Here is a 27896-nt window from a genome sequence, read left to right as displayed (position 1 = left end):
TCTTATTTCATTGGATTTACCAGTAAAATATAGTTTTAAATGATATATGAACTAGAAATGTTCTAAAAACAACTGTCAATAAAGGGAATATCATGTATGTTATTGGTCAGTCTTATAATTTAAATGTTTTAGCCATTGGATTTTGTAGTGTCGTGTTGTCTTCAAGAGATTCAAAATTTGAAAATTATTGTATTTTTCCCTCCTTGTTTCCTTTTATAGAGTATTGATCCAGATATTTCAGTGGAGCATGATGTTTATGATGAACTTTTGACCCAAGCTGAAATCCAAGGAAATGTCAACAAAGTTAACTGTGAGTTTTATTTATTGAAATAGAAGAATAATTATATCATAGGACGAGGATAATTTCAATGTTAATAGGCAGCATCTTTTCTTCCTTTTTTCTTTTTTTTTCTCTCTATTTTTCCCCCCTTTTTTCTTCTTGTTTCAAACTCAGAATGGAAGAGATTACGATAGGAGTTTTTATCTATCTAGAAGATGGCATGAACTGGAGGGAAGGATTGTTTAAGCCATTTGTGAGACATTGACTTAAAACAGTTCCTTGTCAAAATCTTCTAGATGTTTGTGTGTGTTTTTGTTAATGCTGTTTTCCATCTCTTTCTACCTTCTTAATTTCTCTTAAACTTTACCAAATAGTCTTGGTGTAATCAAAAGCTAGAGGTGCCTAAATGAGCCAATAAGATGGAGAGAAAGATAAAGTGAGTAAATGTTACTCATATATAAGGGAACAACACAAAACAAATGACTTTGTGAACATCACAAAACAAACATCGTTTGTTTTGTGTTGTTCCCTTATATATGAGTCACATTTACTCACTTTTATCTTTCTCTCAGTCTTGGTGTAAATAGGAAGAACCATTCTACTACCATCTTGCTATATATTCTCTTCCTTAGGTTGCCAGGCATTGAAACAACTTTCAACTGCGTTACTCAGCGGAGATAAGGTGGCATTGCTGGCCGCTCTGGAAAACCCTGCCCTCGGATTGAAAAATGTTCAAAAAGATAACATTGACTTCTACGCTTCTAATCTGCAAACGTGTCAAAAGGGCAAAAGCGATGTAAGAGTTGTTGTTGTGAAGTAGTCTAGTCATGGTTAAATAAAACATTTTGATAATGAAAGAACTTATATCCACATGTCCAATTTCTATAGTGATATGACAGATGTCACCATTAAATTTTACCAGAGATCCAAATATTTGAATTGTCAAAGAAATACGAATTAAAAAAAAAAAAGATTGTTAAACTCATTGACTTTGGTGGAATTCGTTGAAATGTGAAATATCTTTTAATATTTACTTATGTACTAAGGGAAAGAAATGCTTTTTATAGCATTTGCTGTGTTATCAAATTCACTCATGACTATGGCCATATTTCCTTGTATCGTGAAAAAGAAATTTAAAAAAAAAAAAAATAACCTTGAGCATTTATGTTGGGTAATATTCACTTAAGATGCTCAGATAAAGGGTCCCCATTCAACATCAACACCATGCAGTTCAAGGCATGAAGCCTTTAAGACGATATATTATAATTCTATTACATTTCTGCTGCTCAACCCTGGATCTACCGGTCCAAAGGTGAGTGGTATACCACAAGATCAAAAGCCACACTGAATATGGATCAACTTGAAAGCATTTATTTTGCCAAAGTTTGTTTGAGACATTTTTCTTTATCTTGAAATTGCTGAATATGATTTCGTTTTTATGAAGTCTATAAAAGGTGTTTCAAAAATCCATGTGATAAAAGAATGAATAACTTCTGACTTTCGGTGAGTAGCGTGAATTCAATAATGAAACAATTATTCACAGACAAATAACTGACAGCTCAACTTTTGTTTTTTACACAACAAAATTAGAATTTGTCTATAGAAAAGGATTTTCGTTCTATGAAATGAGTTATATATTAATATTGAAAGGTACCTGTTACTACTAAAAACTGCATGTTGAATGGGTTTGGTTTTTTTAAAAATTGAAAATAGATTTTTTGCAAAAGTCTGCATTTTCCTTTTTTAAAAATTAAATTAGCCAATCATGGATATATTTGTCTGCAGACCAATGGCACTGATATCTATATATTAAAATAAATTATTGGTTTATCTATTTATTACTTTTGTTTTTATTTGAATGAATAGGGAGAAGAGCTAAGCAAAGACGAAATACAAGATTGTGTGAATGAATCCAACTTACAGGCTGATTTTGAGTATCAAAGTAAGTGTTTCATCTTTTTTTTTTTGTATGTGTTTAGCGTTGGACGATGATCATTTCTTGAGCATTTTTATATCGTAATATCTACTGAACATGCTCAAAGCGCTGTACAAGAGGTCCTTAGCCAATATACATGACAATATTACCCAAAAAAAAAAAAAAATTTTAAGGGAGACAAAGCTCATTTTACACCTGGAGTGAGAGAATGTAAGTAAAGAGCCTTTTCTAAGAACTCAACTTTGTGGTGCTCAGAGCAGGATCGAATCCGGGACTAACTGGTCTGAAAGTGAATATCAGACCACAAGACCACAAAGTCGCACAAATCTCATTGAATATTTGGATGCTTTCAAATTTAATCAACCATCTGTTTTTACTAATTAAGAGAATTTTTTAAAAAACAATACAGACCAAGATGTACATCATCAAATTTCATTTTCAACCTTTTTATCAGAGAAACAAACAGTGGCAAATGTGAACACCGCTATTGAGACAGGAGATGCTGATCTATTAATGAAGTCCTTGTCCAACCCCTTGGCCAAATTGACCCCTGTTGACACAGGGGCAGGTCATTTGCACTTAGAGGAATTCTCCAGCATGAGAGCAGATAAGGGTGAGGACCTGGAGTATAACGACATTGAGGAAGCCATTAAAGGTGAGCTTTACTGGGGAAATAGGGTAATTGTATTCATAAGTATTGTATTTAGTTAATAATACATTGTTTTTATGTTTTTAAAAGTGCTACACAGAGTTTTCGATCAACTGGGAATCAAACTATTTACATCATCTCCACTATAATCATTCATTTGATTAATGAGTTCTATTTGTTCTTAACAAATCTAAACTCATGCTTTTTAGATAGTCTTGTTTGTGTTGGAAAGGGCATTAAACATTAAACTAAAACTTTGAAGCTTTTGAATATACCATAACTGTTATCTTAATTTGATATGGTACTTGGCACCGTGTTCATTAATCACGCACTTTTTCTCTTTACTCATGCATTTTGGACCAGCATTAACAAATCTATATTTAAAAAATCGTTTTTTTTTTTAGTTTTACAAGCTGTTGTTGCCATCAACAAATCAATTGACAGGGGAGATGCCCAAGCAACGTTGAGCAGTCTTCACCTCCCTGACGCACACTTAGAGGATCTGGAGGAATTGAACGCAGAGAAATACCAAAGTAGTCTGGCAACACAGAAATCCAATAAAGCTGATGTGAGTTGTTCTGTCACAAATAATAATAATAATAATAATACTTTAGATGCATCTTTTTTACGCATTTTTTTTTCTTAACTTTTAACTACAAAAAAGAAGGAGATTTTAAAAGGGGGGGGGGGGGGGGGGGGGGTGGCGGAATTAAAGAGAAAGAAACACATGGTTAGATGGAAATGAAAAAAAAATTATAATCATTTAAAAGGATATTCCTCAGAACTATGTATGTTTTTTGTTTTTTATTTTGTGTGTGTGGGGGGGGTTGGGGGGGGGGGCTGATGTTTGTGGGTTTTTTGGTTTGTTTTTTTATTTTTATTATTTATTGTAAAAATAAATTAATCCTGCTATTGGCATCCTGTTCTGTGAGAAGAGACCTTATGTAAATTTTTTTCTTATTTAGTCAACTCTCAACCATCATTCTGTTTTGATTGTAGTAGTCAATTATTTTAAGACGATTGCTAATCAATTAAGAGACGATTGATATATTGCATCTCTTTCTATTTCCAGCTCCCCAATCCCCTCTTGTCACACAGTGAGATATCGACTTGTGTCACAGGTGTTCATGTGCAAGTGCAGGAAGAGACAGATAGTAAGAAAAGTTTGATGACACTAAAATGCAAATGTTGGTGCTTGAAGCCCTAAGAAGTAAAAATAATGCAATCAATGTATAATAAATACTTAATTTTTTTATTTTTTATTTTTTTTTTTTTAATTTTTTTTTGTGTGTGAATTAAATAAAAGTTTCTGTTCTATTTTTCATCCTTACAATTTTTACTTGATAATAGTAATATTGATGATGTTGATTGATGAATGAAACAATAGCAATGATGTTTATCACCCAATTAAATTATACGCATGTCAAAGTTGGTGGATTTGATAGGGGGGAAAATGCAATAAGTACCAGCATAATGGCATCATACATTAAAATGTTGAATAACTGGCTTATCAACTTGATACTAACATCACAAAAGTTTTTATCCACCTTTATTGATTTCAGACAATTGAGTATGTAATGATGCTGATTATTCACATTTAGTGGCTTTCTGCAGTTTAATTTGATTTGATTTGATTAGTTTTGTATTAAAAAGATCTTATCAAATTGTTAAATTGTTTTTAGTTTTATCGATTGAAAACAAAGCATAAAAACCAGAATTCAGTATGACACTAATATTTACCCAAGAAACTAATGGATCTTCACAATGACATTATAATACAATTTACAAGCCCAAGCACTCAGCCCAACTACACATAAACAAACAACTGTTATTCATAAGAAAATGAATTCATATCTGTCAAATGGACTTAGGGTAAACCATTGAAGCTAAAGCATATTTCTTATTAGAAGTATCGACATGTATGAAAAATGTGTAAAATGATTAGTTGTTCTTTAACAATTGAATTTTTTAAATCAGGAATTTTAGCCATCACTGCCATCAACGAAGCCATCGACAAAGGGGAAGAAGAAGAAACCCTGACAGCCTTGCAAATGCCAGCAGCAAAACTGACAGATGTGGAACCCAGGCAGGCATTGCTGTATCAGATACTCCTGGCAAGGGCCAAAGACAAAAAAGCTGAAGTAAGTGCTTATGAAATAATTATACAGAAAACATTTAGAATGTGCAAGCATGCATATCAGCATCAGGATGTGTTCAACATGTTAAAGAAAATTCCATCCCCATCTATTTTAGGCATTCCTTAATTATGTTTCTTCTGAAGTCATAAGCCACTTTTTAGCCCCATGATGTGGTAGGATTTTTTGCAGAATACTGGGTAATGTAAATGGTGCTGCTCGAAGCTCGAAGGATTAGGCTTTTTTTAGGTATGACATTTGTGGTTACCCGCAATCTAATAGACCTGGCTACCCAATCATTGCTGGGAGGACAGGGGAGCAGGGGCTCAGAAAAAGAAGAAAAAACTTGACCACACCCAAAATCAATACAAAACATTAACTTTATGATATTTTTGTCTTTGAATCCCATTTGGCACCTGAAATCTCTATTCTCTTAGCTTTCTTGAATTTTCTCTGAAGACCAGAGGAAACATATTAAAATTTCTTGTTAGGTTAGTTCAAAATAATGTAATGAATTGAAATTGGTTGCAATTTTAATATCCTGAAACAATTGATATGATATTTATCATATTTCATTTTCAATTTATCTTCTTTTTTATTTTCCACATGTCTAAAACCAGGATAGCAATGAAGATGGGGCTGTTTTGTGGTTAGAAGAAGTGCAGGCCAGCATTGATAAAGGAAATGCTAATTACCAAGAGGGGCTTAAGTGTGAGGATTTATTATTCAATCATCTTAGAATGCTGTAAAATTTGTAATCAAAAGGAAGTATATATCATTCACCATTTAGTACATTTTCACTCCTTTTTAAAGATTTCCCCTCGGTGGGGTATTTTGACCTGCGGTGAACATGGAGGTTACTTGCTGTGTTTTCTATCCCCCCCCCCCCCCCCTTCCCAATGTCTGTTTTCCACGTGCATTCTGTCTTTGTCTTAGATTGAGGTGATCTCAAACTTAGTACACTGATAGTTTGCTCTTGGAATCTACATCAGTTCCTTATTTAAACCATATCTGTTTGTCTTTTTTTTTTTTGGTTGCTTTTAATTGTAAATCTATAAATTTTTTTACAATCCCATTTTCTTCTATTTTACTGGTGCTGAAATTATCTAAATGTGTTGCAAATGCCGTAAAACTCTTAAATACACAAAAAAAACACCTTTCCTTTTAACATAGATATTACATTACATGAAAATATTGTTCTGATATTAATGAATGATGTTCATCAGCCACATAACTTATTACCCTGTAAAGAGACATGTAGCATGCTATTTTTATTTAATGAATCCCATACACTACCTTTGGGTCTAAAATCAGTCAAATCCCTAAGTCTTTTTTTTTTTAATTTTTTTTTTTTTTTTATGAAACACAATGCATCCGATTTGTATTAACTATACTAAAGTGATCTCTTTTGTATTGTATTGACGTTTGTCCTGTATCATTTCATACAGTATCGATAGGTGTGAATGCAGTAAATTCCTCCCTCAAAGAAGAAGACAATGAGACATTGTTGTCGTCGCTGACCTCCCCATCTATCAACATACATAGCGTCACTGGAGACTGTATCCAGACCTACAAGGAAGCTCTACAGGAAGCTGTGGCAGAGGCATCAGAACAGGGTGAGAAAACTTTTAGATGTAAAAGACACTTCATTTTCCAGTATCCTCTTTCTTTTTCTATCTCTTATTTTATTCTGTGAATGATAACAATAGTCAAATGGAATGGAAGCTTCAATTTGATTAACAGACAATTGATGTGAATGTTTCGGGTTTCCTCTTTATTACAAAGCACAATGACTGAAACACTAAAGACAAATGAGAGATAAGAGATTGACATTGGTAAGGTAAATAAACAAAACAATGATCATCATGTTTTGTTGATAAAGGGGAAACCCAAAACACCCACATCATCTGTCTTTGTTAATTATGTTGAAGCTTCCATCCCATTTGACTTATGTTATTTATTTCTTGGAGCTTCAAATGGCAACATTTACGTTATGGTCTTTGCTTCGTACCCGGAAGGTACCAAGTTCAATCATCTGCTGCTGCGCTGTGTGGCCTTGAGCAAGTCACCTCACCTTAGCTCAATTTGCGGCACTGCACTGTGGCTGATGCCTGGGTTATTCCAGTCTTCCCTCGAGACAAATTTCCCCAATGGTATGAATAAAGGAATTTTATTTATTTATTATTTAATGATTGCATTCAAATATACTCCTTACAATAAGTTTCTCACAACTTGAGCTCAATATCCAACACTAAAGATCTAAACAAGTGTGTATGAAAGGTGCCAGGCAAAGCAAGAAAGAAAAAGAAAATAAAAAAAACCATCCCAAAAAATCAGTCTACCTCGACTGTAATGTATTCTGACTCGGTATTCAGGTCTGAAGTTTGTTCCCTAGTCGACTTAGACTGATTTTTTGGGATGTTATTTTTTCTTGTATTTTTTTTCTTGCTTTGTCTGGCACCTTTCATACACACTTATTTAGATCTTTATCTTACATTGGTGCCTGCTCCCTAGTTTCATATTTTCCAAAACTAGTATTACAAATTCAGAATGATATTTTTTCTTCATTAATTATATCATTATTTTATCGAAGAAAGTGATATTTTACTATAGCTTATTGATCTCAAAACCTGAAAATGATCAATGAAAGGTTTGTAGAATTCATAAATGAAATGATTTGTTTTCAAGGTCTACTAATAATAAATGATCTTTATGAAAATTTCGACCACTATACTCTTTCCAAAATTTGTAAGGTGAAAAGTCTGGTGTTAAATTCTTTCTTTCTTTCTTTTTTTTTTTTTTTTCCTGGTGCAGGAGAGACTGGAAGTGGATGGATGATGAATCGACTCAAAGATGGCACCAAATTCTTCTATAACATCCACACAGAAGATCACTCATGGTGTAGAACAGATGCCATAGACAAAGATTATTCTTTGCTTACCAAAGATGACATACAGGTATTTAACAGAAGTTATTGCTGGGTGGTGTTCCTTACCTCACAAACTGGGCAGGGAGGTCATTTACTGTGCCTTATATACCCCTATATCTGTTTTCTAACTTGCTTTTTTTTTTGTCTTTGTCTTGGAATGAGATTACTTGGTTTTGTCCTTTCCCTTGTCAGAGTCCTTTGCTGGTAGGGAAACAGTCAAATGTATAATTAAAGTTTTGGGAGATAAGATTTATTTTCCTTATAAATCATCTCTCTGTTATGTATCATAATATTTGTTGTTTTGAACCATTTGAAAGTGTTCCTCTTAGTGGGATCCTGTGCTTGTAAATGTCTGAGACTTTAAGGTGATCTCAGACAATGATAGTATGCTCTTGGACTCTATATCTTTTCCCTATATGTACAATCCCTTTTGTGTTACTTTCTCTTTGTTGCATAAATTGTAATTTTATCATTTTTTGACTATCCTATTTTCTCCCTTTTTACTGGCGCTGATATGACCTAAATGTGCTACAATGGCCATAAAACCCTTAAAAACAAGCAAACAAAATTCATTGGATTCCCATCCTCTCTTATTACCCTATTTCCAATTTATATACAAATTCTGACATATATTTCAAAGCTTATGTTTTTTGTGTGTTCTTTTTCTACATCTGTACTTAACATTTTTTGCTTCAAACAGACTTGATATAGAAGGAACGAAATTGACGTCACTCAGCTCTTTGTTATTGTTTTTAGACAGCCAATTTGGTGATTAGTTCTCAGTAAAGGATATTTAGGTTTAAGGTTACACATAATATTGTGTGTTGGAACGTTATATCCAGCTGGCAGATGTTGTGAGTACTTTGCGTAAATGCATAACATCAATAATGTGTATATGCGTATAATGCTCAAATCGATTGACTTTATGCATGTGAAGTATGGCATATTTTGAATACATTCAGTGTAATATATCATCTCTTTAGCGAACCATCTCTCAAGTAACAGCTGCCCATGACAGAGAGGTGCTGTTTAAATCAAATGAAGGACTCATTACCAAGATTCAAGCCAGTTTCCGTGGTTACACTGCCCGCAAAGCCTACAAAGAGCGAGTCAGCTTCATGAACACTCAACTCCCTGCCATTTTGAAGATACAGGTAATGTTTTTATAACATTTTTATCATAATGAATGGATAGTTTTCAAAGTAGCACCACAACTTTGAAATGAGAGCATGAGGTAAATTGGGGGTTTCCGATAGCTCAGTTGGTAGAGCACTCGCTTCATACGCAAAGGATTCGAGAGTGATCCTTATTGAAGTGAAGATTGTTTTTCAGACCTCCTTTCCCCCAGATTACTGGGTCTGTTATACATGTTCATGTCAGAAAGAACTTTGCGATAGACTAGCGTCCTATCCAAAGGGTAGCAAACAAATTGTCCATATTAGAAACTGGGATGAAATCCAGTTCCATGAACCTAAGAACTCTGAAAGATGAGATAGACTTGACTCCTTGACTTTATTTATCCCTCAAATGAAAAATATAAGTTAAAGGCTTACTCTTCTTTCTCTCCAGCATATGATGATTTTATAAAATACTGTTATAGTGAAAAATGCAAACGTTTTTGGGCACCAGCCTATTTTTATTTTTCAAATTGCAAATAATACCAAAACATGTTTTTTTTCTCTTGTTCTTCACAGTCATTATGGAGAGGATACAAACAACGAAGAAAATACCAATCTCGACTGAATTATCTCAAAGATAACCAAGATACTGTCATTCTGGTAAGAACAGCGATGTAGTCATAAACCCTATATCAATAAATATCTTATCCTGAGATGAATGTAAATACAAACCCCTTGTTCTATGTACATCATTAACAATGGCTTCTATTGTTTATCCCGACAGTTGTCAGGGTTGATTTTAAGTCGAGTCAATGTATGACTTCTAGTCAGGATATGACTCATTTCAGATACCAAGCTGTCCAAGTATGTAATAGCAAGAGAGGATTTTGGGCCTGGTACCTTACCTATGCAGATTAAATTGTATGGTTCCCTGACAGAGCTGAGGAAGACATTCCTTCACCAACTCGACATTCAAACATGAAGACAAAATGGGGAAACGAAGAACGAAAACGCTGTCTTTTCCATCACTTTTAGTAAGAGATTTAGTAACTGCGATGCGACTGGCTTCTGGAGAAGATAGAGTAGCATCGCAGTTACTAATCTCTTGCAAAAAGCGATGGAAACAATAGTGACTTAATTATTTTTGGGGGTTTTTTTATAGTAAAATCAGCCTGTCTCCTCTTGAGTTAAAGTTGACAAGGATCATTAACATAGCCCCAAGTCACCTCAATATATGAAAGTTTACAGGTTATTAGTGTTCACAGGCAAAAAAAACAACTTTATTTTTTGTAGATCAGTTTCTTTTAAGAAAGAGATAAGATAGATTTTATATATTGAAATTTTTTATTTTGAAGATATAAAAGATTAAAATATGACTTATCTTTATCTTTCTTATGTAGCTTCAATCTTACTATCGAATGTGGAAAGCAAGAACAAAGTATAAAGACCGTTTGAAATACTTCAGGGATCATGTAAGTTATCATTTGTGGTATTAATACAATAAGGTCTTGAAAGATTCTCTTAGATATTCGTGAATGTTCATTTACAAGTTAAGTTAAATATTTTTAATATACATACTGCTGTCACTAAATTTTTACTGCGACTATGTGGTCTTGTGGTATGACACTCATCTTTGACCAGAAGGTCCAAGGTCCGAGTCCCACTCTGGGTGGTGCATAGTTGAATCCTTTGAAAAAGCTCTTTGCTCACATTCCCTCACCATACTCAAGAATAGAATGAGTACCTGGTCATTAACATTGTTGTCTATTAAAAAATGATATTGCCTCACAGGCTTTTTGTCTCGTCCTACATGTCAAGTGTTGCTGTTGGTTAGGGATCCCATGTAAAGCTCTTTGAGCAAGCGGAATGGATATTGCACTATATAAACGCTCATGTTGTGCTCAAGTTCAGTTATTATCTTTGATGCAGTGGGATGGATGTCCAAACGAACATATATGATTACACATTTTAGTTAAGATAAGTTAAGGTTTACTGCTAAGCTTACTACAACTACTACTACTAAGTTAAGGTTTTAGTTTAGTTAATGTGTTTGGGTTTTTTTTTGTTTTTTTCTTCAATTTTAACCTTCTTTTTTTCTCCTTTTTTTCTTATACAGGAAGAAGCCATTGTCAAGATCCAAGCCTTTTTTAGATCAAGTCTTGCTCAGCAAGACTACAAGGCTTTAAGTAAGCATATCTACTTGATTACATTTATGGATTGATTTAGATGCAGTTTGCCAGATTTGAGTAGATTGTTAATGTATAAGTTAAGATATGTTACAACAAACTGACTTGTTTTTGTGTGGTGTCACACAACTTAACATCCTTTACTGACAGATTCATTCTTTGTTTCTGTTTCAGCTGCAAATGAAAATCCACCACTGGCTGTTGTTAGAAAGTTTGTCCACTTGTTGGATGCCAGTGACAATGATTACTCTGAAGAACTTGGTACGTTTGGGTTGGGTTTATTGGGTTAAAAATGTTTTTTGTTTTTTTTTTAATTTTCTGTTTGAGCAATTTTTTATTTTTTTTTTTTTTTTTGGGGGGGGGGGGGGGGGGGGGGGTTCTGTTTGTTCTGTTTTATCTAGTCAAATTGCCATTGTCGGCTTTATTTTATTTTAGTTTTAGTTGTTTTTATTTTTTTGTCATATTTTGTTTTCGTCAAGAACAAGTATTGAACTCATTGATCACAGTAAAATTTTTGATAACACCCTGAGTCGTCTCATCGAAGCCTTCGACAGATTGAATATAAATTAATTATATTGAATGAGAATTAGTGATAATAGAAAATCATGTCAATATGATGAATAAATGAATGATAATTACAATAATGTTAAGAAGATGATGAATAAATAATAAATAATTTATTTGAATCTAAGGAAAAGAAAGAGAAATATATATACTATGTAATGATTTTTAAAAATCTTTCAGAATTACAAAAGCTACGTCAGCAGGTGGTTGCTGAAATTCGTTCAAATCAACAATTAGAGTCCGACCTCGACCAAATGGATATCAAGATTGGGCTACTTATTAAGAACCGGATTACTTTGCAGGTAATCTAATTGCATTCTTGGCTCCACATTTTTTCTCGATATAAATAATCCGTGTTTCCCAAATCATAGTTGATTTCACATATTATAGTAAGTGGCCAAATTTCAAATACATCATACTGGAAAAAAAAGTATCAACACATTGCATAATAATGAAAGATTTTATATACTAATATATGTGCTAAAACCATGATTTATCCCAAAAACAATAGTTTCCAGTTGTTTTGTAAAATATGTTCAAAATATATGTCCAAAGTTGAAACTTAAGTAAATTTTCATTTCTTCAGATACTTATGGAAAACAATTTATACTCACACTACAGAAAGCAATAGTAAACACCATTTATATACAAGTTTTTTATATTAAATATTAATAAGAAATTTGTCAAAGAAAAACATAGTTAGAATGTAAAATTGTCATTGAAACAGTTTAAATAACTTGTAAATCAAAGTGTTAAGTATTAAGACTGACTAGTGTGAAGAAAGAGAAAAATGATTAATGAAATACAAATATAGCAAAGTAATGCAAAATATTGGAACAGGTAATTTTAGCATTTTCCGCTTTATAAATTTGAAGATTCTGGATTTGCCTGAAAGTATAACTTAAACATCCAAGGCTTCTATGTATTCTATTTTTACTTTAATATCGCTAAAATATGAGGTACAAAAGAATATAGCATAATTAAATTACAAACCCTAATATTCATATCGCACAATGCATAAAGAGAGAAAAATACGTAGTCCTTCAGAGCTATTAGTAGCTATTAATAGCCATTGTCTGCCAATCTTATGATTGGATGCCAGTCTATTGCAAAGTACTTAAATATTTAACCCCCCTCCCCCCCGACACTTCTGGAATGAAGAAGAAATATAAATGAAAAAGCACAGTGCTGGTATCCCTTATTTTTCAAATGACCAAGAATGTTAACATGTTTTTAAGACTTGTCAGGTATGGATTTAACTTGTCATTTTATTATTTTATTATTATTATTATTAGAAGATCAAGATAAAAAATGTTTACGATGCTTTTTCAAATATATAATATTTTTCTTCATTTTTTTTATTAAGGATGTTGTGACACACAACAAGAAACTTGCCAAACGTGTGGACATAGAGTCCAAGGGAGGTTTAAAAGCCCTCAGCAAAGAGAACCATGCACGATTGGAGGCATATCAACATCTTTTCTACCTGCTGCAGACGTCACCCGGATATCTGGCCAAACTCATTTTTGAGATGCCGCAGTCCAGAACAACTAAATTTATGGAGGCAGTTATCTACTCCCTGTTTAATTATGGTGCCAACCAGCGTGAAGAGTATCTCCTCACAAAGCTATTTCAGACTGCTCTAGAGGAAGAGATTAAGTGAGTTATATATTATTTATCCCTCTTTGACCGTTGTACTCTTTCTTCAGCTCTTGATATCTATTTTTGTTAAATGATCTTGAGATAAATGACAAAGAAGTCTTATTATATTTTTTTAAAAAATCTTTTGTAGTATGATTAATATGCCTTGAAATCTCACTGCATGCCCATGGTATTGTAAATTTAGCTTAGTCAGGATTACTGACAGTAACTAATATTGTTGCTAAATGCAATCTCAGGTTTCTGCTTGTGACTAACAAACCGTTACTTTCTTCAATATTCTTCCTCTCTGCTCTTTTGAATTTTTTTTTTCTTCTTGAAAACACATTGTAAATCTTTCAGTTCGAAATTCTTCATCCTGCGTCCATGTCCTATTGAAATGAATGGCGGAAAAGCACATTTCTATTTTCATGCTTGCACCAATTTTACATGGAAATCGATCTCCTGCTAGTCACTTTTCTATTTCCTTTTAATTAGAGATTTTCATCAGAACACATCTAAGTAAGATTAAAAAGCACATTTATGTATCATTTATTTGACAATAGTGTATCTGTTTTAAGCTTAATTCTTGCTTGTACTAAGCTATGCGGATTTAGCCTCTTACTGTTCAAATAACTCAATTTTTCAAATGCCTGCACTAACTTTGCATTTCAATATTCTTTTTCCTCCAAATTAACTTACAAGGAGAATGTAAGTACCTGAATGTGCACGATGTTTTCATAACGTGTCAAATTAATATTGGTTTGTATCAACTTTGAAATATAAAAATGGTGTTTTGATTTTCTTGATAACCTTTTCCTGGTCAAACCTAAAACATGTCTCTTGACTTAAGAATATTTATTATAGAAAAGAAATCTATTGTTTCATATATTTTCCATTAAAAACTTAAAATTTTCTGAAACCTTAATGGTAGAGGAGATTAGAAAAATAGTTATGACGCATTTAACAATATTTGAATTATCTGTCCTGAAATTCACGTAGATATTTACTGAACACATTTGAAAATTCACCACTGAGTTATCCTTCTTAATATAAGAATCATTATCTTGATTAAGATTGATTTTTGTTTTTGAGATATTTATTGGACGATCAATTTGGATAAAATAGTATATTTATTAAGCGGCACACGAGTATAATGGGCCAATTAATCAAAATGTCCTCCAAATCAATGATGAAATATTGAGTCACAAGGCCTTTGTAAATGATACATTTTACAATGGTGCATTATATAGTAGGAAAGTGAAATCTGTTTAACTCCTAGTGTCCTCATATGAATTATTATTGTACCATGATGATGGTGAAAATGGGTACAATGAATTGCTTTCTTTGGTTAACACAACCAAATAATTTATATGTGCCTTTAAGTATTGTTGATTGTTGGGTTTGTTGTTGTTTTTTGGGGGTTTTATTTTTAGGGGGGGGGGGGGGGGGGGGGGGTTGTGGACTTTTGTTGTTGTTGTTGTTGATGATAATGTTGTTGTTGCTTTATTTGTCGTCTCATTTTATAATCTCAAATGTGGTTTTCTACATCAGTAGTACAACTAACTCTTTGATCATCTGGTAAAAAAAGAAAAAGTAAAGAAATTAAAAAAGCCACTGGTGCTTTACTTCTATGGGCCTCTTTTTTTTGTTCACTACTCAATTCAATGGGAAGTGTTGTGATAACAGTTAACACTATACAAACACAAGATATCTTCTTTTATTGGTCAATTTGTATCACAATTACATTTGTAAACATTTAAATAAAACGAGAATTTGTCTATTTGAAATGATAATCCATTTGTAGATGATTGAGAAAGCTGATGCTCTCAACCTTTGTAAGTTTCAAGTAGCATTTTGATATCAGCCATACCAAAAACTTGAAAGGATAAGACTTGTCTTGTTTTGACACAGTCAACAAGATTCCTCAGTTTGATTTTTTTTTCTCAGGTTGACGCTTTATAGACAGGCCTATGCTTTGTTTAGAACTGGATTTGTACATTATCTGGCACAGGGTTCCCGATAGCTCAGTTTGTATAGCACTCGCCTCTTATGCAAAGGACAGAGATCGATCCCGGGGTTAAGTCGAGATTTTTTTCTGCCTCCCCTTGTCTACTCAACAATGATTGGGTAGTGGGTCTGTTAGATCTCATGGATGTGTGATAGACTAGCAGAGCTGCCTACTTAAAATCTCAAAAATTCGTAGTTTCCAAGAAAAACAATGAAAAGGTCACAATAAATAGCATTACTAATCACTTATCTGGCCTCAGAACGATCACAAATGCTCCTCAGTCCTACATACAGTTTCTAAGCAACCAAAATTACCTTTTCAACAAGATTAATTGAATCAAAAACGTCCATGCAGTTCTGTGACTGGAGCCAAAAATTCGTTATTCTACTAATTTAAAGCACTAGGCAGGTCTGAACTAGCATCCTCTCAAAAGGGTAGTAAGCAATTGCTGTTGTCAGCTCCACCCTATAGAAATTGGGATAAACAGTTCGGTGGACCTTTTGGCTCTGAAGGATTACTTTTGAGTATTTAGACTTTAGTTTATGATCTGTTAAGGAAGGTCTAAGTTTCTTTTGATGAATTTCTGCTGTTTTGCTACCTCATGCTCGTAAAACCCCAAAGAACAAATGACATTGACAACTTAGACATAATTTCGTGTTTTGTACCAGTGTAATTAGTTTGTGATTAGTCTCAATAGATTAAATTTATGCCCTTGACTACCTGAACATTTTAGGTTTGTCCCATCTATATGACGGCTTATTACCTTTATGCTTTGTCTAGGTAGACTTGATTAGATTTTGCACCATCTAGGTAGACTTATCAGGTATCTGCACCATCTAGGTAGACTTATCAGGTATCTGCATCATCTAGGTAGACATCAGATTTATGTACCATCTAGATAGACTTATCAGGTTTATGCACCGTCTAGGTAGACATCAGATTTATGCACCATCTAGGTAGACTAATTTGGTTTATGCACTGTTTAGTTAGACATAAGCTTGTGCACAGTTTATTTCATTTATATGGAAACACTATTGTCATAGTGCTAGACCACAAAGAGAGGTATTGTCTTTGTAATGCCATCTTGATCGAAAACTCAGAGACTTGTGTCCTATTTGACAGATTCCTCTCCAGCCTTTGCCCCTCTTGCCTTACCCAGCCATACGATGAGCTATGGCATGTGCAGGCTCAGGCCTGTTGTAGGTAGACATCCGCTGCATTAGACTTGATTATATTGGCTTTTTGTATTTCATGATTGTTATTCAGCGTATTATTCTTGCAGTGGTATTAAAATTCGCCAAAGGCAAGAACTCAATAATAATGATAAGAAGAAGAAGAAGAAAAATAATAATACTAATAATAATAATAATAATAATAATAATAATCTTATGTATTATTATTAATGAGTTAGTGCCCTCGATGAATTTAGTTCCAATTTTGTATCTGCATTACTAATATACTGAATAACAACAATGTAATTTGTCCCCTGAATTATTTCCTATGACATTTTGTAGCTTTATAAAGTCTCTCATACCAAAAGCAGCTCATTATTCATATTACAGAAGTTTTTTCCCGTTATTATTCAGTATTTAGATTAAATTGTGACTTTTTAAATTGTTATTTATTTCTTCATTTATCCATTTATGTAGGGCATCTTTTACTTTTATCCATATTGATTCATTGTATGTTACTTTTCATTACATTTTAAACTATGTTTTTAATGTGTACTTTGGATCCTCGACATACAGGGTTATGGTTTCTCTTTTGGACAAAATAACTTTGATCTTAATTTATGTCCATGAATTTTTCTTCTTGCTTCAACTGTTTAAAAATTTATATATATAGCTAAATGGGTTTTATTAGTGGCCTTTGTGGTCAGACAGTGTAGAAAGGAAGTGGCGACTGGCGTCCCTACTATGTAAGGTTGTTACCATGAACATTGCTTTGCTAACAGATCATAACCAGTCTTCAAACATCTTACTTTGTAGGGAGGGGAGGTGTTGGTTTGTTTTTTGCTTAGCGTTACAGTTGTTTATAACCATAAATATCCAATGTACAATTTGGTGGAAGATATTGTATTTTCCATTCCCCTCTTCTCTTTCCCTCTCTCTCTCTCTCTCTCTCTCTCTCTCTCTCTCTCTCTCTCTCTCTCTCTCTCTCTCTCTCTCTCTCTCTCTCTCTCTCTCTCTCTCTCTCTCTCTCTCTCTCTCTCTCTCTTTTCTCTCTCTCTCTCTCTCTCTCTCTCTCTCTCTCTCTCATTTTTAATGCCAACAAGTCAACTCCCCAGTAGGAAAATATCAACATTAATTATTTCCACATTTATTAATGGGAGTGGCTTTGTAAACCTATAATTTGTTGTTTGTTTTTTTGGTGAAATTCATATATCATAAAAAATGGTATTATTTAACCAGTTAACTGCCGTACTCGTGATGTTCCAGGTTTGAGAGTCTTTACCAAGATGACAGTTATTTTAATCAATGAATATCTGAAGGATGAGTTTTCTGACCAAAATTTTAAATACATGTTTTCCCAGTGTACGGCAGTTAACTGGTCATGAGTCGTTGTACAAGAATATACATATGTGAAAGAATGATATTTGCAAATATTAAATGCCATGATTTTAAATTTATTTGTTTGTTTTCAAGGCTCAGATTTTCTGTTTATTATTAATGCATTTCTACTGTTACATTAAATGATTTGAAAAGACCATTTTATGAGCAGTGTATCTCTAATCCCATGTTCTATTGATAGTCTATTGTCGACAATACTTTTTATAGTCTTATGAATTTAATAAATGTTGGCAATGACCACCTTATAGGAGGAACGAAGTTATTTTTAGACAGCCTGATAATGATTAGTTCTCACTAAATTATATATATCAGACCATAAACGTTAAAGGTTACACGCAGTTTTGTGTGTGTTGGTATGTTCAATTTGGCTCGCGGATGTTGTGAGTATTTTACCTAAATGCATAGCATCAATGTCTCTCTCCATCTTACTATCTCTCTCTATCCCTCTTTCCCTCTTTCTCTTCCTCCCCCCCTCTCTCTCTCTCTCTCTCTCTCTCTCTCTCTCTCTCTCTCTCTCTCTCTGTCTCTCTCTCTCAAACCGTTTCTAAATTAGTTGATTTGATTTATGTTAAACGTCTGTTTTATTATTTTATTTCAAAGATTTCATTTAAGAATAAATGACACTGAAAAATTATAACAATATTGTATGTTTCATTTTTTCTCTCAATATTTTGCAAGTTTTTATCCTTGATCAATTTTCAGTTTAATATGGTTAAGGATTGATTTTAATTCAATTCTATTAGGAAAGTTTGATCAGTCAAGCAATTGTATATGAAGTTAGGGTGATTTCGTCAGCATTTTGGTTGAATAAATCAAGATATTTATTGGGCAAACTTTTCACTCTTTAGTTAAATGCTATTTTTTTTTTTTTGTCTACTTTCAGCTCCAAGGTAGACAAAATGACAGATATAGTGACTGGAAATCCACTTGTAGTTAAGATGATTGTTGGATTCAACAGGTGAGAAAATATGACTTAGACTTTTTTTTGTGAAGAAATTTAAACATGGATGAAGACGGTATACCTAGATACTAATTTGATTAGGTGACTTCCAAAACGAATTGTCATTTTCATAATTCAAAGAAAAACGCAATTTTTGTCATTTATTTATTGACTTAAAAAGGAAAGTAAACATGTCTTGTGGACCTCATAGAACAATATCCTGAGTGTTTTGAAACTCCAAATTTTCTCTGGTGATTGTATGGAGTCCAAAAGATAGATTGAGATTGTTAACTCATTTTCTATCAGGATGTGAATTATGGCGTTTTGAAAGTCACCTACTCAAATTAGTAAATTTCATGAGTTGTTTATCTTCTAAAACTCATCCTAGGGAGTTAGAACTATATGACCAGACTTGATCTCAGAGCGGAGCTCACTTTGACATGTTTTGTTTTCCTTTGACCATTATTTCCCTGCCATTCTTTTCGAGGATGTTTGAATGTTCAGTTGTACCCATTTGCTACCAACTTTTTTCTTGATGATTTAATGATTTATACATGTGGAATATGAATATTTATCAGTCTTAAAATGTTGTTTATAGCATAACTCTGCCGGACATCCTAAATTTCTAAAAATAGTTTTTTTTGCCTTTGGCAACGAAGAAAAAAACAAAACAAAATTTTCACAATTAAATGTTTAAATGAACCATAATAACAGGTTTTTGTGCTTTTGACTATGGGGGGAAAAATTATGATTTTCACAATTAAAAACCTGATTAAAAATTTTAAACATAGGCTTACCCTGTTTTACTAGCATTGTGGTTACCAGCTTTGCATTTTGGTTAATTGGAATCCTACTGTGTTCGGATAGAGGAAACAATTCAACATTTGCAGTGTTACAAATTATGACAGAAATATTTTTTAAAAGAAATTGAAGAAGAAAAAAATATATATATATATATTAACAAAGCACAAAGTAATGAAGCATATCCTTAAAATGGAATTTTATTCTAATATTAGTACTACAATTGTTATTTTCATCAAATTAGGGGGAGACTTAAAGTGATGGTCTAATCCATGGGTGCCATTTTTCTTGGTTATCAGGAATTACGGATACATGATATTCCGGCCAAGACATTATCATATCATGTTACCTCCAATATGTCGGTCGTATTAGTATTAGTGTGTACTGTTGGCTATCACCCTATGTAATTGTTGTTGTGCATGTGTTTGTGTAGGTGTGTCTGTATGTTTTGTGTGCGTTGTGGTTGGATTTGTGTGCATGGGGAAGAAAAGGGTGTGCGCATGTGTACACAGATCAGAGAGAGAGGAGGGGGGGGGGGAGGCTAGTGCCCGACTTTCCAGGATAGGAATCCAATTTTCAGGGGCAGATATTGTTTCGCTGTGACACCCATGTTACTCTTACTTGGTGTTACTAGAAACCTTAAATAATAGATTCATGCATCTATTATTTCTTGATTTCACTAAAACAAGTAACAAATTTATTCATGCATTTATTCTTTCTTGATTTCAACAGAAACCAGAGAGGTCAGAACGCATTGAAGGAGATGTTGAATCCGTTGATAACAACTGTAATCGAAGACCGTAACCTCCGTATCAATACCAATCCAGTAGAGGTGTACAAGGCATGGGTAAACCAGATGGAATCCAGCACAGGGAAAACAAGGTCTGTATAATATGTCAATAATGACATTATAAGCAAGCATGTTAAATTCTTAGAGCTGTATTTTATTTTTATAGCTTTATACATCAAGGAGAAGTTGTTAAAAGTCACAGAGAGATAGAAACTTAGATTTGATCTGAAGTGAATATTAATTACTTTTTTTTTCTTGTATAAATATTTTTTTAAAATGATTAATGTATTTTGCGCTTTTCAATTATTTTTGTCTCATAAAAAAAAAAAAATCTTATAAAGATTTACAAATTTAATTAATTTTGGTTTTTAAAGTCTTTTATGATCTCCCTTACCTTGAATCTTGAATTATTTTCCAGTGGCCTACCGTATGATGTGTCCACTGAGCAGGCTTTAAAACATGAGGAGGTCAAAGTTCAAATAGAAGAAACTATTCAGCGTTTACAGAAAGTCACAGACAGTTTCCTGAACAAGATTCTTTCATCACTGGACAGCATTCCGTGAGTGATATTTAACACGCATTTGATGCATTGAATCTTAACATTTTTGGAAAGACATTATAGGCTACAACAAAGGCCCAGATTTTAGCATTATTTGCATTGACTTTTTTTTTTTTGACGGTGATGTGAAGAAACTAATTCTCAAATTTACTCCTTCCAACTCCAACCCTCTTCTTGTGTGGATATGACATTAGGTCTAGGCAGTTTTTCCTCTCTTTCCCCCCCCCCCCCCCCCTTGATTAATTTGAAAAGCGTGTATATATGTTTGCACCATCTGATAAACGAATAATTTTCAAGCATTTATGATCCAATGGCGATGTCAGTGACTACTCTAAGTGAGGTTGGTCTCAAACTCTTTGATATCATTTTATGCAGATTATAATTTCCTTTAACTTGATACGGAATTTCACTTCCTTTGATGCATGTTTTTTATGCCATGGAGAGCAAATCAAAATTTTAACATTACTTTTGACCATAACTGTAAATGTAGAATGGAACGCTTTCCATCTGAAAATTCCATCTTGTTTCCTCACACCTCACAACATCACTTCCTTTGTAACATCGAGCCCATAAAATGAAAATACTGGGTCGTGTTCCTGACCTCCCATAGTGGGCAGGGAGGTACATACTGTGTCTTTTATCCCCTTATATCTGTTTTCCAACATGCTTTCTGTCTTTGTCTTGGAATGAGATTACTTGGTTTTGTCCTGGTCCTGGCTGGGAGGGAAACAGTCAAATGCATAGTTATTGTTTTGGGAGATGATATTTTTCTCCTTGTAAATCATCTCTCTGTTATGTATTATTATATTTGTTATTTTTAATGTATAATGTAAGCATTTGAGTGTATTCCTCTTTGTTGGATTTTGTTCTTGTGTCTGGATGAGACTTATAGGTGATCTCAAACTAAGTTCATTGGTGGTATGCTCTTGGAATCTACAGCTGATCCATATTTGTTCCCAGTTCCCCTTTGTCTTACTTTCTCTTGAGTGCTTAAATTGTAATTCTAGAACTTTTTACTATCCGATTTTCTTCCTTTTTACTGGCGCTGATATAACCTAAATGTGTTGCAAGCGCCATAAAACCCTTAAAAACAAAACAAAATGAAAAGATGTGTCACAAAAGAAAGGGAAAATTTGGCCTTAGAGTTGACATATTAAGGATTACTTTCTAATATAAATTTGAAGCCTGAACTCATTGATAGCTAAGCTGATGCAGGTCAACTATCAGAATCTTCGATTGTCCCTCGTATAAAATTTCAAAGTTTTGCATAATTTCATTTTAAGGCTAATCAATCTTTAAATTTTTTATATAATCACTCAGTTATGGGATGCGATACATGGCCAAAGTTATGAGAGAATGCTTGACAAAGAAGTTTCCAGATGCATTAGAAAAAGACATATTAAAGGTAAATTATCAACATCATTGTTGTCGTCGTCATCATCATTATCATTATCACCATCATTACCTTGACCACTACCACCATCACCATCATTGACAAAAACTGTACCATCTGATCCGGTTTTTTAAATCAAATTATATATGATATGGAATCAAAATATTAAATAATTGTAATAATATATCTTTGTACTTGAATGTAATAGTTTATATTATCTTTACCAGATTGTTGGAAATCTTTTGTATTACCGCTACATCAACTCTGCCATTGTCGCTCCTGATGCCTTTGATATTGTCAACATTGGAGCAGAAAAAGCTCTTACAAATGACCAAAGACGCAACTTGGGATCCATTGCTAAAATTCTTCAGTTTGCTGCCTCCAATAAAGGAGTATGTTTACCTTTTATATAAAAATTTGTTAAAATCATTATTTTAAATAATTTTCTATTTTAAAAAAAGTTATGAACTTCAATGAGTTTCTATTTATTATTTAAAAATCCTTTTTGTTCATGAATTTTACTTTTAATTTAGTCAAAGAATATAACCCTTATGTGAAAAATATAGAAATTTATCACGCACCACATTTTGTTATCTTTGATATATTATTCCCATAAATACAAAATATCAATTCATATATAAAATTCACTTTGTGTATCAATTTAACTGATTTTAAATTTGTGACTTTATGTTAGACGGAAGACTTAGAGTCGTTCCGTCCCCTACCGTCCGCTTAAAGCCTTGTCACGCCTTACGAGAACAAGGGAAATAATCTGTCCAAGCAAGCACCATGAATAATACCGTTTTCAAAGAGCAATATCGCAAAATCTTAAGACATGGTTATAGGTTTGGGTTGTCAACTGACTTTTCCCCGGCAAGAAATTTATCCATGTTCGACCACATTCTTTTCCATCGTTCCCCTACCGCCCAAAGCCCGATCCCCTACCGTCCACCCAATCTTACCACTAACGAAACATTATTATGATGCACTACAATTTGATATAAAACTCAATTGAATAACAAGAAAGGCTGTACTGTAAATATCATCGAAAGTATTCTATCATTTATTCTTTTTTTTTTTAAAACCAAAAAAAACAACAAATCAGTTTAAAATATTCGCTCGAGGCTCTTTACAAGACATGACAATGACATGCAGATTTTTAAAAACCCAAAAAAGCACCATCAAATTGAAACAAATACTCATCGAGCCCTTCCTCGTCAAGGGCTTCAATGGTATCACGCAGGTTGCCAGAGCATTGGGGTTTTTTTTATGTAACGCAACTAATTCGGCCATTGTATTCTCTATTGCTGAAGCAATTCTGATAATCAGGTTATTACAACTAAAGTCAGTCAATTAAAGATGTTACAAAACAAAAACTCTTGTGTGTTGTCTATTTGGTCGGTAAGAGAAGGAATGACTCTAGACTAAGAAACATTTTATCTTTATCCATAAAAACTGATAGATTTATGCATATTGTATTGTCGATGCATGTGCATTTGTGCACTCTTTTTCAACATACATTCATAAGAGTTAGATACGTCTATTAAGATGTAGTGATCAAGTTTCTCTAACCCTTGGAAGGTCTTTGTGGTAAAGTCTCGGTCTCAGAACTTTTATATTTAGATTTTAACCATCTCAATTCTTTTTCAGATGATATTTGATAAGAGAAAGATAAAGGGAATAAATGTGACTCATAAATAAGGGAACAACACAAAACAAACGATGTTTAAATTTCAATATATTATTTTTTTATAGACTCATTTAGGCACCTCTAGTTTTTGATCTTTGATAAGTGGTGCAGCCTTTTAAGATCTAATTATATATGGATATTTATGTTTAAAGATTGTTTCTAAACTCTTTGATCTATGTATCTAATAATTCCACTCTTGTGCCCAAACACAAACTCACACATGGTACAAGTTTTCTTATTTGTATTTGTCTTTTTTACAGTTTGGTGGAGAAAGCTCGTATTTGTCCAGCATGAATGACTACATTAGGAATGCGCATGAGAAATTCAAGTAAGAATAGACTTGAATCCATTATTTACCCCCAATTGGATTATGATTGAATTAAAAATTTCAATTGGAATGAATATAAGTATTCAATAATGCTCCGATAAAGTTTAAGTGTTTCGGGTTTTTAAAATTTGTTTTGGTTGCTTGTTTTTTCAGGATTTTGTTGTTGTTGTAATACCTTTTTTTAAAAGATTATCAGAAATGATTACATTCAGCAATTTTAAATATTTAAAAAAAAATTTAACTTTTAGTTTATTTTTATTTATTTTTATGGAGGTGGGGGGGGGGGAGATAAGATTTTTTAATGGCTTGATTAAAGCTTGATTACTATTGTAGGAAAAATGTCCATTTTTACAGGAGAAAAATAGAATATAAGAGATACTTAATCTCCAGTTCTACCTTTAAAGTCCCTATGGTGGTACCATTATTTTTACTCAATTGAAGCAACCAATGATTATCGTATTTACAGGAAATACTGCTTGTCTGCCTGTGAAGTGGAGGAGCCAGAGGTCAAGTTCAATGTGAATCAATACACAGATGTGACTATGATTGCCAAGCCTGTCATCTACATCTCAGTGGGAGAGATTGTCGATACTCACCAGGTGATTTGATACTCCTTTTCTCAACTCAGCTCTTTTTGTTTGTTAAATCTTCTAATAATATTTGAAATTGTCTAATGCTGACCATTTATGGCTGGCAAAACAATAATAAACTACACAACAACACAATGTATATGTAATACGTTAATCAATTACAATTTGTTAGATAAAATTTTGTGAGAATTGATCACTTCTTTAGTGTGCAAAAGGCAACAACAGAATGGTATTGATAAAGCAATATTTTGGACAAAAGCTCAAACTCGACTTTGTCTTTAATTTATCATTTTGATTGGTCAATACTTCACTATCTAAAGCCTTAGATCGTTCAAGAACTGTTGGATTTGAATATGAAATATTCATTGTCTTTATTTGTTTTCTTGGTTTAAGCTGATGTTACAATAAATTTGTATTTAATAATAATAATAATAATAATAATAATAATAATAATAATAATAATAATGATAATAATAATAATAATAATAATAATAATAATAATACATTATATTTGTTGAGTGAGTATGTATTTAATAATAATAATAATACATTGTATTTGTTGACTGCTCTACTGTATCATGAGGAAGTGTTTAGAGTGTTTTACAGGAGCATCAACAATGCAATTTGGAATAAAACAACGTCATTAGATGCTATTTGGTAAATGAAACTCTTTTCTTTTTTTTTGTATCTCCACTTTAGTTACTTCTACAACACCAAGATGTGATAGCACCCCAATCCTCTGATCCACTTCATGAACTTCTGGAGGATTTGGGCGAGGCACCCACCATTGATGAACTCCTGGGCCATGACTTGACTGGAGACGAAGCAACCAACAACACGCTTAGAACCGAAATGGCCAAAACAGAAGTTTCCTTGACTTTGTCCAGCAAACTGGAGATTCAAACTGATGACTCGGCTGACATGAAGAGTTTGATGATTGGGTAAGAATATTATTTTAGGTTAGAGCTTGGATTCAATATCCTATTACATATTGAAACGACATGCTAAATATTTCTCTGCCGTCTATCTAATTTTTATAGTGATGTATTTATGTTTTTATTATTTTTGCTGTTGGCTGAAGAAGGGTTTTCAGCCTGAAACGTTCCGTGTTTGATAATTTGTTCTTTTTTTTTTAAGCCGTTACATTCATTCTTGTTTTTTACTTTTTGAACTTATTTGACAGGACTAAGAGGATGATTGTGGATGTGATTGCCTGCCAGTCTGGTGAGAATCTGGTAGTTGTGTTAGACTCTCCGTCTAGTCAGACCCAAGAGGAAATGCACCAGGCCATGGTCAAGAAGAGAGACTTGATTGACAAGAAGAACCAGAAACAAAACCAGGGCAAGAAATTGGTTCGACATGCCTCAATTCTGGGTGATACTAGGTGTGTGTGTGTGTGTGTGTGTGTGTGTGTGTGTGATCTCAAATCTCTTTCTCTCTCTCTCTCTCTCTCTCTCTCTCTCTCTCTCTCTCTCTCTCTCTCTCTCTCTCTCTATCTCTCTTTCTTTTTTTTTTTAAATCTCTCTCCCTTCACCCCTCCTCTCCGTAGTATCTGTATGCATACATGTTTGTTTATGTTCAACCTATATTTAATTACCCTTTTCACTTATTCAAGTTTGACACAAAGGGAAGTTTGATTAATTTGTTCTCAAATTTTGCAGGTCATAGTCATATCTTGGTAGACAGTTTAGCAACTGATAATTTGATGGTAGAATTTTATGAGCAGCACATACTGTTCAAAATTTAGTTTCATTCCACAATGTGCTGTAGGGATAGTTTCATTCCGAACTGTTGGGGAAATAAATAGTTGTAATTGTTGAGGCACAAAAATTGATTGTGTCAACGTGATTAAATATTATTTGAAATGAATCTCAAGTTCTTGAAATAGAAATGTAAATAATTTTCATCATTGGGCAAGTAACAATATAATGATATAAATTGCCCATATTTTGTCAATCACTCATGGTTAATTCTTTATAAATTATGTTACATAAGTTGACACACATTTCTTTCAGAAACAAGCACAAAGTTCTCAGGAGTCACACAAGTAGCAAACAATGGATCAAATACAATAGATATGCAATAAAACTAGCAAACTGTGTCATAGGTTTTCCAACTTTTAATTAACATCTAGAAAAATCGCAATTCGGGTCTAATTTTGTTTAAACACTTTATTTCTTTCTTCTTTTTTTTTTTCTTTTCTATTTCATAGATGATAATGATTATGATGATGAGATGATGATGATGATGATGAAAGTAGTGGTAGTGATGGTGATGATGATAATTGTGGTGATGAAAAGGAAGTTTATATAACTCATTGATACGATGATGATAATAAATATAAGTAAATACTATCTTCAGCCCTTTAATGGGTCCCTCAACATCCAAAGTCGGTGACGAGAGACACAGAAGACTAGTTAAGTCTTGTTGCAGAAGAAGACAAAAGTAAAACTCCCGTTTTGTTTACAATTGTTTGATTGCTTGTTCCTCTTCAAGAGTTGAGAATTTTGTTACAATTTATAGTTAATGACCCAGTTTTACCTATTTTAAAATAAAAACTCCATTTCAGATCATAAACTTGAGACCTATCGTTTCTTTTGACATTATCATGAGGAAAAGTCCTGACAAATAAATAGTATTAGTCTGTGCATTAATGCATTAGGGGGTGGTTAAGGTATTGCTCTGTGACCTGGAGGGTCCAGTGTTCAAGTCTTGCTCCAGGCACTATCGTTTATTTTCCCTTGAGCAAGATTATTAACCCCCAATTTGCTAACTTTAGACAACAGGAG

The 27896-nt window shown here is 33.2% G+C and overlaps 1 protein-coding gene across 4 annotated transcripts in view; it reads left to right on the top strand.

Moving 5' to 3' along the window:
* The window catches only part of LOC144965849 (ras GTPase-activating-like protein IQGAP1), an 88611-nt gene that overhangs the window by 50397 nt on the left and 10318 nt on the right, over positions 1-27896 (top strand). For 3 of the 4 annotated variants that reach the window (XR_013644114.1, XR_013644113.1, XM_078901633.1), the window contains exons 10-35: positions 220-310; positions 913-1076; positions 2147-2222; positions 2671-2871; positions 3270-3433; positions 3938-4019; positions 4843-5006; positions 5621-5711; positions 6449-6616; positions 7815-7957; positions 8913-9083; positions 9624-9707; positions 10448-10519; positions 11164-11233; positions 11408-11494; positions 11978-12099; positions 13164-13456; positions 18900-18974; positions 20490-20639; positions 20966-21106; positions 22427-22511; positions 22727-22891; positions 24450-24517; positions 24984-25116; positions 25807-26048; positions 26291-26491. Coding sequence is in view for 2 of the 4 variants with exons in the window: in XM_078901633.1 (XP_078757759.1) it covers positions 220-310; positions 913-1076; positions 2147-2222; positions 2671-2871; positions 3270-3433; positions 3938-4019; positions 4843-5006; positions 5621-5711; positions 6449-6616; positions 7815-7957; positions 8913-9083; positions 9624-9707; positions 10448-10519; positions 11164-11233; positions 11408-11494; positions 11978-12099; positions 13164-13456; positions 18900-18974; positions 20490-20639; positions 20966-21106; positions 22427-22511; positions 22727-22891; positions 24450-24517; positions 24984-25116; positions 25807-26048; positions 26291-26491 (3503 nt within the window). In the remaining 2 variants the exon portion in view is untranslated. Of the gene's footprint in view, positions 1-219; positions 311-912; positions 1077-2146; positions 2223-2670; positions 2872-3269; positions 3434-3937; positions 4020-4842; positions 5007-5620; positions 5712-6448; positions 6617-7814; positions 7958-8912; positions 9084-9623; positions 9708-10447; positions 10520-11163; positions 11234-11407; positions 11495-11977; positions 12100-13163; positions 13457-18899; positions 18975-20489; positions 20640-20965; positions 21107-22426; positions 22512-22726; positions 22892-24449; positions 24518-24983; positions 25117-25806; positions 26049-26290; positions 26492-27468; positions 27553-27896 lie in introns of all 4 variants that reach the window. The other variant, XM_078901632.1, reaches the window with a different exon arrangement.

Source organism: Berghia stephanieae, chromosome 2, assembly GCF_034508935.2.
Source record: "Berghia stephanieae isolate SIO BIC M18660-M18661 chromosome 2, UCSD_Bste_1.3, whole genome shotgun sequence".
NCBI classification, from domain to species: Eukaryota; Metazoa; Mollusca; class Gastropoda; order Nudibranchia; family Aeolidiidae; genus Berghia; species Berghia stephanieae.
Note: the sequence above shows the minus strand (reverse complement) of the source record. Positions and strands in the feature narration are given on the sequence as shown.